Genomic DNA, 12,677 nt, shown 5'->3' with positions numbered 1-12,677 from the left:
TTCCAGGGTATATAAGGGTAGGTGAAGGAGGAAGTTCACGTCACCAGGTATCCAAGCAACCTGGCCTTGGTGGAGATAAGTTCCAAACGGCAAGCTTCCAAGTTTCGCTCACATGATTTACGAGAAGAGGCCTGGCGTTTGCAGGGAAATAGAAACTTAGGCCTAGCATTTGCAGGGAAATAGAAACTTAAGTCTGTTAGTACTGGAAATAGCACTTGGCCTACAAAATAGATGCTGTGGTGTCAGCCTTCCACAGAACCTGTACTACTTCTCCTATCCGCTCTTCGGAGGCTTCGTGCTGCTGTGTCTGGTCGCTTTCCACCTGGGGCTCCTCTTCGTGTGGCTCTGCCAGCGCTTCTCCCGCGCCCTCATGGCAGCCAAGAGGAGCTCCTGGGCCGCTCCGACGCCGTCTTCGGCCTCGCCCTCCGGCGCCGGTGCCAGGCGGTGAGACCGAGAGCGTCCGAGCCTTCCACAAACAGGCCTTCGAGTACATCTCCATTGCCCTGCACATCGACGAGGACGAGACAGGACAAAAGGAGCAAGCTGTGGAATGGTATAAGAAAGGTACTGAAGAACTAGAAAAAGGAATAGCAGTCATAATTACAGGACAAGGTGAACAATGTGAAAGAGCTAGATGCCTTCAAGCTAAAATGATGACTAATTTGGTTATGGCTAAGGACCGTTTACAGCTTCTAGAGAAGCTGCAACCAGTTTTGCCATTTTCCAAGTCACAACTGGAGGTCTATAATGACAGTACTAACTGGACATGCCGCAATGGGCATCTTCAGTGAGAAAGCGGAGCCATTCCAAAAAGAAAAGATCCCTTAATACACACTAGTAATTCACTGCCTCGTTCAAAAACAGTTATGAAAACTGGATCCACAGGTCTTTCAGGCCACCACAGAGCACCTAGTTGCAGTGGTTTATCCATGGTTTCTAGAGTGAGACAGGGACCTGGTCCTACAATTACTACTCATAAGGGTACTCCAAAAATAAATAGAACAAACAAACCTTCTACTCCTACAACTGCTGCTCGAAAGAAGAAAGACTTGAAGAATTTTAGAAATGTGGACAGCAACCTTGCTAACCTTATAATGAATGAAATTGTGGACAATGCAACAGCTGTTAAATTTGACGATATAGCTGGTCAAGAGTTGGCAAAACAAGCATTACAAGAAATTGTTATTCTTGCTTCTCTGAGGCCTGAGTTATTCACAGGGCTTAGAGCTCCTGCCAGAGGATTACTACTCTTTGGTCCACCTGGAAATGGAACGACAATGCTGGCTAAAGCAGTAGCTGCAGAATCGAATGCAACCTTCTTTAATATAAGTGCTGCAAGCTTAACTTCAAAATATGTGGGAGAAGGAGAGAAATTGGTGAGAGCTCTTTTTGCTATGGCTCGAGAACTTCAACCTTCTATAATTTTTATAGATGAAGTTGATAGCCTTTTGTGTGAAAGAAGAGAAGGGGAGCATGATACTAGTAGACGTCTAAAAACTGAATTTCTAATAGAGTTTGATGGGGTTCAGTCTGCTGGAGATGACAGAGTACTCGTAATTGGTGCAACGAATAGGCCACAAGAACTTGATGAGGCTGTTCTCAGGCGTTTCATCAAACGGGTATATGTGTCTTTACCAAATGAGGAGACAAGACTACTTTTACTTAAAAATCTATTATGTAAACAAGGAAGCCCACTGACCCAAAAAGAACTAGGACAACTTGCTAGAATGAATGATGGATACTCGGGAAGTGATCTAACAGCTTTGGCAAAAGATGCAGCACTGGGTCCTATCCGAGAACTGAAACCAGAACAAGTGAAAAACATGTCTGCCAGTGAGATGAGAAATATTCGATTATCTGACTTCACTGAATCCTTGAAAAAGATCAAACGCAGCGTGAGCCCTCAAACCTTAGAAGCATACATACATTGGAACAAGGACTTTGGAGATACCACCGTTTAAGGATGAAAGTATTCTACAGACAGTGAATGGTAGAAGACGCAAGAAGCTTTGGTGGTTTGTCTTCTGGCGTTTTGTTTGTTTGTTTGTTTTTTTAATAGTATTTTTTCCTGATTTTCTTTTGTACTCTTGTCTTAACTATGGGTGATTAGAATGCCACACTCCATTAAGTTTCTTGCTTTTTGTTTGTTTGTTTATTTGTTTTAATCCATTCATTGTGCCAAGTGAAATTTTTTCCTAAGTAACTGTAATAGGAAAAAAATATTTTGAGGGTTTTTCTTCATAAATCTATAGACATTATATTATTGTCCTGTTCTTTTCACTTTTTATTACCTTGCTACCAAACACTTTAGAAAGCAATATAATAGCAACAATGTAATGGTAGAATAGAGAAGGTTTTAAGGTTTGAGTTACTCTATCACATAACATGTAGATCAGTCCACACGTGACCTGTATTTTTTTCTAATATATTTGTCAAAAAATCTGCTGTTGACTGTTAACTTATTTCTGATAGAATTTATTTTCTGCTAGAATTATTCTAATATTGTTGTAAAACTGATTGCAGTATGAGAGAAGGGAAATACTTAAGAGTTGAGGCATTTCTAATTTATTGCTTATTACTTTCTTACTGTTTACAGGATAACTATAAGCCAGTGGAAATACCATCTTTTATTCTTAATAAGTATTAATCCCTTCAGTGAAACTTTAAAAAATACTGAATTTTTATACATTGCATACATTTTACAGGTTTCTTGTGCTCACTTTATTAACTAAAGAGTTCCAGTCTGTTGATCTGCGTTTTGTTCCCCCCAAAATGTATAGTAATTCTGTTTCATGTTTGTATAAATAAGCCTGGATTTTTATTATGAAAATGTCATTGTAGGAAGTAGAAACTCATATCATGGCCTTTTAAATATTGTAATAAAGGCAAATGTATATTTGCCCTTAGTTTACTGGGTAAAAAAAAAAAAAAAAAAAGAAAGCCTAGGGCAATCAACAAATAATACCTACACACACACAAAGTATGAAAGAAAGGAAAAGAAGTTGCCATTTTTGGATACCCAATATGTTTCTCTGTAGCTGTTTTCTTAACAATAACTCATAATTTTTGAAACAGTACTCTGGATTAGGTATCATTATGACTATTTTACAGACAAGTAAACTGAGGTTCAGAGAAGTTTCCCACATTGTAGGTGAAAGAGTCAGAATTAGCTGGACCATATGATACCAAAGCTATCACAATATTATGCAAATCAACATAAAAATCTGATCTGAAAGAAGAACAGAAGCACAGAGGTTTTGTAGAGTTGCACAATAGGTGCCAGTGACAAATTTTAAAGTTGATAAGAGATGTAGACTGAACTATCACTTGAAATTTCATGTGCATTTCATACTTCTGGTGTATGTAAATGCCTTTTTATGAAAAACACAGGAATTGAACAAGCAGAAAGGTGAACAATGTCGATTCGGAAAACCTGGTTTTGAATCCTGAGTTGACTTTAAAGTAGATCTCTGACTTTAAGAAATATCTTGGACAGGAATTACTGGGACATAACTATTTGGGGGCATAGGCTTTTCCAAGCTAAGATGACTTCGAAAACATGTTCTTTGGCTGTCAGACTGATTCTTAGAATAAAACCAGTAACCTTTAGATACAAAGTTAACTAATGAAACTTTACAAATGTAGGTCATGGTTTTTCCACCCCAAAATATGTTTAATGTATGTGTAATGATTGGTTTTACACATGTTGTTTTAAAGGAGGTCTGGATAGCCCTCCCCGACAGCCTGGTCCTTGGTTACCTGCCAATGCAAGGAGACAGGACCACAGCCTGGTGGTGAGAAGAGCCCAGGGCTGGCTCACCAAGATGGCCTGAAGAAACAGGACATGCGGTCAACTCATGCTGCTGCTGTCTCCACTGCAACCCTCTACTGAAGTTTGCCCTTTCATTGGCAAGATAAAAATAACTGCACTTGGAGAATCTATAGTTTAGGGGTAAATTTTGCTTCCCCATATCTACACTATACCTTTCTCCTCTATTGGGATGCACTGAAACTGGTCTACAATCAGTTTCTTCCCCTTTTATGTAGGGATCACCCTCCTTCTTACAATTGGGTTCTAAGGCCAATAGACAGAATTCAAGCTTGCTTGTGGTTCTATACATACACTGTAAATTGCATCCCTATAAAGAACCCACTCTTAGAGAAAACGATGGTGCTTTATTTTAAAATTAGTCTTTCATCAAGTACAGTACAGGTAAGTTTCAGGACAGGGAAGTCAATTAATTACTTTGGACCCTCTTTCATAAGAAGGGTTGTATGCTATGTAGTCTCTCGTGCTTCTTAGCTCTACCAACTTCTCGTTTGTAAATTTTAATTCATGAAGGCATAACACTGCCATTATCCACAGGCCAGAGTTTAGCTGTTGTTTCTCTTTCCCCCTTTTCCCTTCCCATGTAATGGAAACATTTGCCAAGGAAATTAAACACTATTGGGAATGTTGATTTGATTTGCTTAGTTTGTCAGGACATAATCTATGATGCATGTCCTTGGATATTTAAATTTGCCAGGAAGTTTCAGTTGGCACTGTCTTACCATTATTATACACAAGTTATTTTTTTATTTCTATTTCAAATTATCCCTCTTTACTATTTCTTGTCCTCTTCTATAAAGAAAATTTGCTGTGAGGAGAGACAGAAGATTTAGAAGTCAGCTGAGTAGCAAACATCTGCTAGCTCCAGAGATTGGTGGAAACGTTTGTTTACCAAGGTGGAAAGTAAGAATCACTCTAATTTCTGTAAGAAAGCTTCATTTTGACAGTGGTCAATAGTGCTGTACATATTTTAACATTAAAAAAATTATATTTTTATTGAATTTATAAATGTACATGTTTTAAACAGCCAGATAGTTTTACAAGACAAAAAAAAAAAAGTCTCTTTCACATACCACTGCCATTTTCCACCCCCACATAGGCAAAAACTTTCCATTTTTATCAAATTATTTTGTTACTTATCTCCGTATCTCCAAGTAACATGCTTTTTGATTGTTTGCATCTTGATTTTTCAGTTTTAGTCCTCCATTGCCTGCTGAAAATGAAGGATGGCACATAAACTTTTTTAATCCTCTCACTGCCACAAAGACGTCCTAGAGCATCACCATATTCTAATTTTATATTAGTATAACTATATAAATGCTTTTGAAAGCTGAACTTTTTACTGTGCAATGACCACTTTTACTTTTCTGTATGACTTTATTTTCCCTGGAATTAACTCTTGTTAACTCTTCTATGTATTTATTATTTAACACACACTCTCCTTTAGTTACATAAATCTCCTTTTATTATGATCAAGAACTTTAGATACTCTATTAGTTTTAACTTTTTGAGTGAGTCCCGCTCTGAGCTTTCTGACCTTCTTCAATCCAAGTCAGGTACTTCTTAGTCTCACTGCATGGTGTCAGCCTCTCACCCTAAACATGATAATTACCTTCACCTCCTCTCTTACGTTAGATCTCTTGTTTTGTGGATTCCATAGCTTCTTTCTCTCTCCATTCCATTGATATGATGTGGTACTTCCTCTTTTAGCTGGAGAACAAGGGAAGTAACCTTTTGAGAGCTTTCTGAACACTTAAACACCCAGTTGTTCTGGGTATACAATTCTTTGGAAAAAATTTGGAGAATTTTGGAGAAATTCAAATAATATGCTATGACTATAATGTCTGCTGTAGTGAATTTGTACAGTAGGTGGCTATAGATCTTTCTGAGCTCAGAGTCCACCCTTCATCCTTATTCCCAGGACATGTCTGTTATCTATTCATCTCATAAGGTGTGATATCTCATTTTCTATTAGGGAAGGTTTAGAATACCTAATGCCACTTGAATTAATTTCTGACTAAGCCTTCTGAGACTAGCTGTATACTAGTTACTGGTCTCCACTGCTGTGCCTATGCAAGGCTCCCATGGGCCAGAATGATGTTTGATTCTCAATTTTTCTGTCCCTTTTTATAATTTCTTTTAATAGTTTTGCTACATTTGGAATTCAAATAAAAATGTGAACGAAAAAACTATTTTTTTGAGAAAACCTATTTTCAGAATTTTGAACACATTGACATACTATCTTTTATATCCCAGTGTTGTTGTTTAGAAGCCTCTTCTAATTTTTTAATAACTTTTTTCATTTTTCTAAAAATCGTTTTTATTTTTCTCTTTGTAAACTTATTTTCCTACAGTTTTTATTCCACTTTTATACATTGTGCTGGACACTTTGGTGGGTCCTGCCATCTGGAAACTTATATATTCTATTTTTGGAATTGTGCTTGATTTCTTTTCTTCCTTTCATTTTCTCTAGAGTCTACCTAATTTACAGAGTTCTCAAAGAGTGTTGACAATCCAGATTAGTGACTTATTTATATAAATAAATAGTCCACTACTTCCGAGCAGAAGTGGCAAGTCATCTTATTCTTTTCTTACTACCCTGTTTCCCCGAAAATAAGACAGTGTCTTATTTTAAGGTGTGCTCCCAAAGATGTGCTAGGTCTTATTTTCAGGGGACATCTTATCTTTCCTGTGAGTAGGTCTTATTTTCGGAGGATGTCTTATTTTCAGGGAAACAGGGTATATGCTATTGCATATAGCTTTAGCACTTTAGAGGAGCTAATATTTAAAGACCAATAAACAAAAACATTGTTTCTACCTTTGGTAGAGTGCTGTGGCATGACAGCTCACAGCAACCTCAAACTCTTGGGCTTAAGTGATTCTCTTGCCTCAGCCTCCCAAGTAGCTGGGACTACAAGTGCCCACCATAATGCCTGGCTATTTTTTTTGAGATGGGGTCCCATTCTTGCTCAGGCTGGTCATGAACCTGTAAGCTCAGGCAATCCACCCATCTCAGCCTCCCAATTGTTGGGATTACAGGCATAAACCACCACGCCCAGCACCCCAGGATTTCTTTAATACTCTAATCCATTGCTTGAAGTTAGAAAAAGTTATTGGTGCATCCTACAGGGGTATTTGCGAAACTTAGTAAATGTAGAATGTAAATGTTTTGGCACAGTAACTGAGATAATGCCAGAAAGCTAAGTTAACCATTGTGATGAAAATGTGTCAAATGGTCTATGAAGCAAGTGTATGATGCCCCATGATCATATCAATGTATACAGTTATGATTTAATAAAAAAAAAATTAAATAAAATATATATAAAGTTTTGTCATCTTAACTATTTTTCTGTGTACCGTTCAGTAGTATTAAGCATATTTACATTGTTGTTCTACCAATTTCTAGATCTCTTTCCATCTTGAAAATGGAAACTCTGTACCCATTAAATAGCAATTCTCCATTTCCCCTTTCCTCAACCCTTAGAAAACATTTTACTTTCTCTTTCTATGAATTTGATTACAATAGATACATGAGATATGACAATGAAGTTTGCAAACTCATCCTACAAAAAGTGCTACATAGCTCATTGGTGAATGTCACTACATTCGAATACCTTTGAAATACTCCCCTTGGGAACCACGCATCTATGCTAACACCTAGTCTACTCCTCAAAGCAATTTTGGAAATCTTTTTCTAGAGCTGTCCTTGTATGAGGTGAGTTCATGAACTTACTACCATGCCCTTATGTTGGCAGTACTGCACAAACAACTCAGTAAGGTTTCATAACCTTGGTATATCAGTGTTTCACAGCTGCATTCATATAGATGTGTGGTGGTGTCTTACAAAGTGGCATTCATCATTGTTGAATGTAATGTGTGCTGTATGATAACACTTTGATGATCATTCTAGAAAAAGTTTTCGAAAATTGCTTTGAAAGGTGGACTAACTGGTTTTGGTGCATAGCTTGCCAAGGAGGAGTACTTTGAAGGTGACTATAGTGATATTTAGCCATGAGGTATGTAGTACTTTTTCTAGGATGAGATCATGAACTTCATCATTAGACCTCATAAATGGAATCTCACAGATACAGAATTTAACTATTTGTGACTGGCTTATTTGCCTTTGTCTTTAATTTTCATCCATGTTGTAGCATATATCTGAATTTTCTTGCTTTTTTTTCTTTTTTTGAGATAGAGTCTTACTCTATCACTCTGGGTAGAATGCTGTGGCATCATCATAGCTTATAGCAATCTCAAACTCTTGGGCTCAAGCAATTCTCTTGCATCAGCCTCTCCAGTTGCTGAGACTAGAGGTCCTCACCACAATGTCTGGCTAGTTTTTTCTCGTATTTTTAGTAGAGATAGGGTTTACCTCTTGCTCAGGTTGCTCCCAAACTCCTGAGCTCAGGTGATCTACCTGCCTCAGCCTAACTGAGTGCTCAGCTTACAGGCGTGAGCCACCATACCTGGCCAGAATTTTCTTGCTTTTTAAGTCTAAATGATACTCCATACACTAAATCTTGTTTATTCATTCTTTCATCCATTGATAAAAACTTGTGTTACTTTTATCTCTTGGCTATCCTGAATAATGCTGATATGAACATGAATGTACAAAGCCTTTTAAATTAATTCTTTCCTTTATCAAAGGTCTCCAAATTTCTTCCTGTTAGATTTTTGCTGGAATTTTTGTTCTTCTTTCTTCTCAATTCTCCATAGCTTTTTACTGCACTCACACTATCAAGGAGGAAAAAAAATCACAAAGACTCAGTGGTCAGGAGGTTTAGCTAGGCTGAAAAGGCTCTAAGGGTCAGAGTAAACAGGGGTTTCAAAACTAAGGGATTTGGTATATAAAATAAGCTAATATAATTTCAGCTATTTTATGGAAACTACAGTTTTATATGAACTATCCCAGAAACTTAGTGATAATTTTTAATGGAATTTTTATAGTACTATACTTAATAAACTTTTAGACTATAATTTGGATTAATTTTTGTGTTAGGGATACCACATGTAGGTCATCTGTAAATAGCAGATATTTGTGGAAATAAAACTTAGAAATAGTTTTGGCTATATTGTCACAAAATAATATGAAAATAAAGATGAACACTACCTACAATATTTAAGTCCACAAACATAGTTAAGTGACTGCAATATTTTAGACACTAACTAAAATAAGAGCAGCTATCTATTAATATATAGTTTAAATGTTCTGCCATGTATCTCTATACAAGGTGAACATGATCATGCTAATTCCCCTTATGGAAGGTCTAGACTTAGAGAGGTTACATATCCTACTATGTGGTCCATATGAAAATTAAAACAGCCTACAAAATGAACCCCCTAACAATCAAAATTGTCTGATTCTGATGTGAATATTCTTACCACTATAGCATACAATCAGAAAGCATTACAAAGGTTGGAAAATCCCAGGTAAACAGACGAGAGAAGTCTCAGCATTCTGGAATGGAGAGGGAGACCCTTTATGAAATTTTGCATTTTAACCTTTGTCTCTATGTAACCAATATTAAAAATATATGCATTTCCTCTCAAAAATAATCTTTTTTTTTTTTGTAGAGACAGAATTTCACTTTATGGCCCTTGGTAGAGTGCCGTGGCATCATACAGCTCACAGCAACCTCCAACTCCTGGGCTTAAGCGATTCTCTTGCCTCAGCCTCCGGAGTAGCTGGGACTACAGGCGCCTGCCACAACGCCCGGGTATTTTTTGGTTGCAGTTCAGCTGGGGCCGGGTTTGAACCCGCCACCCTCGGTATATGGGGCCGGCGCCTTACCGACTGAGCCACAGGTGCCACCCCCAAAATATTTACACTTGAAAATTGACATGTGATAAAGTTGCCATAGTATATGTTAGACATAGTTCATTTGCAAAGGACAATGGAACACATTCCACACCTGTTACATATATAATACATTGTAACAGAGGGAATGGCCTCAACAAGTGTAAAAATGTTTTATATTTCTTTAAAACTCTCCACTATTTTGGGGAAATAAAACCTGCATCCCTGCCTCAGGCCAGTGGTAGGGAGGAGTAGGGGTGTGTCCTTTTTTCTTTATACTATAGAAGATGGCTCAGCGGAACTGTCTAAGAGGAACTGATGGGCAGAGGTCCAGATATCCAGGGCAGGACAGGGAGGGATGGATCAGAATAATGAATTCCACAGCCTGCAGCTGAAAATCTTCTGTTTAGAAGCTCTGTATTTCTACTTATCACTAGGAAAATTGGTACTTTAAGATGAAAGTTGGACATTTTCCTCATTTCCTGGCAAATTAATCAATTCATCTTTCCTTTTCCTCAACCACTTTTCCTTCTGATGTGGCCTCAAGGGCAAGTGCTGACCTTTCAGTAACTATATTATTCCTCAGTTACTTAGTATGACAATAAGATCCCTGAACACAATTAACAGCATAATATGTGAATAGGAAAGACAATGAAAGTTACAATAAAATATTCAATTTAGTTTTTTCAAAGATCTGTAATTATAATCTTTTAAAAATAATTCTATTTCCTTGCTTATAATATTAAACTCACTCTTCAAAACATAGTTTTAAATTTCTCAAAAATCAGTAAAGCCTTTTTATTCTCCATGCTTTTTAATATACCCTAATTTATGTGACTGCACATCTAGATGAAGTGTCATATACTTTTTAATAAAAATTGTATGTGAGAAAAACTTAAATTGAGATTTCTGTAAAGAGTTGGATCTGAGATCAAGGTGGACTCAGAAGAACCTTTCTAAAGGGCTTAATTTCAGCAATTCAGTTAAGAGATGATGCCATTGTTACTGGTGCCACTCCTGGAAGAAAATAGCATGAAAATGATCTGAATCCCAGAAGAAGAGGGAATGCTCTTGGAAAGCTAATGGGTTTTAAAAGCTTCATCTTATTCATCTAGTGAGAACCCTGATGGACAACATTAGCTCCCAGAAAGATGAAAAGTGTTCTCTGAGAGCACAGCCTTATTATTATTAAGCTTCTCACAGTGAATTGAGGTTTCTTGATCAGAAAAGTGCTGAGGAAAACCATGTTGAGTTGTAAAAACCAGCAATAGCAATTGGAATATGATGCACAAAGGAAGTAGAAAAAAGATTGCTTTAAAGTGTCTTCACAGGAATAATAAGGGTGAAAGAAAAGATTGTTTTTTTCCTACTTGGTTGCAATGAGGATAGGACTCTTAAAAATTACTCAACTAATCCCAAATGACAACTGTAATTGTGATATTCGTAGCTGTTGTTGGTACAGTGTATTGTCCTGAGTCAAATTAGGTCTTCTACCAGAAGAAAATTCCCTTCTCTGTCAAGTTATATTCTGAAGCTTTAGAAGAAAGAATATTTACTTTCATGAAAACCCCTATCAGTATGTATTCTTTACTGGATTAGGGTAAAGAGGTTCCTTATCCAAGGGAAGTACAATGACTTTTGTAGCTTAAAACAGCCAGAGCACTGGAGAGTCTCTGCAAGGGATGGGACAGTCACTGATACAGACCTGGCCTCTTGCCCAGGGCTTTCACATGCCCACCTGAGAGAATTCTGGGCTGGCTCTCCCTGATTCCTTTAGATTACCAGCACCAGATGATTAAATCCTTTTCCTTGATTTTCCAAAGCTTAGTTGAAGCAGTTTAAGTTTTCACAAATAATACTTAAAAGAGGCTTAAAAAGGCATATTTAATATGTGAAATATTTCTATGCAAGATCAAGGTAGGCATGACCAGCATAGAATCTTCACTTGGATCCCTGATTCTTTTACTATTCCTTATTTATGTCTCATTGTTTTGCCAGTGTATGTGATTGTGTATGTATTTCCACCTCGTCCTTTCCTAGAGGAAATGATAATTCTCCCAAAGAAAAGGGGGCGCTATGGTAGGCGTGAGACCTCCCACTCAGACTTCCCTTATAGGGAACCCCCGACTGCATCTAGCTGCCACACCTCTGGGATACTGGGCATCACGTACACCTTTGCTCTTCCTGGATGCTCTTGGCTTCACTCAGCTACTACAGCTGGGCTTTTTCTGCCCAATAACAGAGCCAGTAGTCGTCAGTCTTTACTCTGAGCTCCACACTGGCATGTACAAGAGATTCCCAGAGCTTATCTGTAGTGCAAAGCTCTTCCTACATGAACCTCCTTCTTTCCTTCTCTTTTGCTCTATAGGACACACACCTCACTATGGAAGAGAGAAATTATTATGGTAAGGGCTCAAAAAGAATTAAAGAGCATCATAGGAAAAGATTTCTTACACTTAGGAAATACATATGTCATTATAAACAGAATATCCCACCATTGTACTTTGAAAGCAGATAATTATTTTTCTAGTTCTTTGGTGCACTGATGGAGAGCAACTTACCCCTAGGATGGACAATACCCAGTCTCATCGGTATCAAATTTAGAGGATGAGATTAAAACTTTTGAGTTGATAATATTTAGATAAGATTTTTTAACTTAGAGTTGTTGATGTGACAGATTATAAATTTTTATGGTGTTACATGGGGTGAATGAATTCCCATGTACAATGGACATGAATTTTGGGGACCAGAAGGCAAAATTTAGTAGAGTGAATAGCATTCCCCAAAATGCATATCTACTCAGAACCTCAGAATGTGACCTGATTTGAAAATTGTGTCTTTGTAGATGTAATTAGTTAAGAATCTTGAGATGTAAGTCAGGCTTGATTTAGGACAGGCTTTAAATCCAATGACTGTTGTCTTTAAGAAGAGGAAAGGAGACAGAGGATGCACAGCTGAAGGCAGAAATTGGAGTGATAAATTTACAAATAAAGAAACATGGTGAATTACTGGAAATTACCAGAAGCTAGGAGAGACAGTGGGATAGTTATC

At 37.4% G+C, this 12,677-nt stretch overlaps 1 protein-coding gene across 1 annotated transcript; it reads left to right on the top strand.

Moving 5' to 3' along the window:
- Positions 1–238: 238 nt before the first annotated feature.
- LOC128563377 (spastin-like) lies at positions 239–2,051 on the top strand (the record flags this gene model as incomplete). The annotated part of the gene is given in 2 exon segments (XM_053558675.1): positions 239–421; positions 423–2,051. Coding segments are annotated over 2 exon segments (1,722 nt in total), but the record flags the coding sequence as incomplete, so codon positions are not given.
- Positions 2,052–12,677: the final 10,626 nt, after the last annotated feature.

Source organism: Nycticebus coucang, chromosome 13 (assembly GCF_027406575.1).
Source record: "Nycticebus coucang isolate mNycCou1 chromosome 13, mNycCou1.pri, whole genome shotgun sequence".
Lineage (NCBI taxonomy): Eukaryota > Metazoa > Chordata > Mammalia > Primates > Lorisidae > Nycticebus > Nycticebus coucang.
Note: the sequence above shows the minus strand (reverse complement) of the source record. Positions and strands in the feature narration are given on the sequence as shown.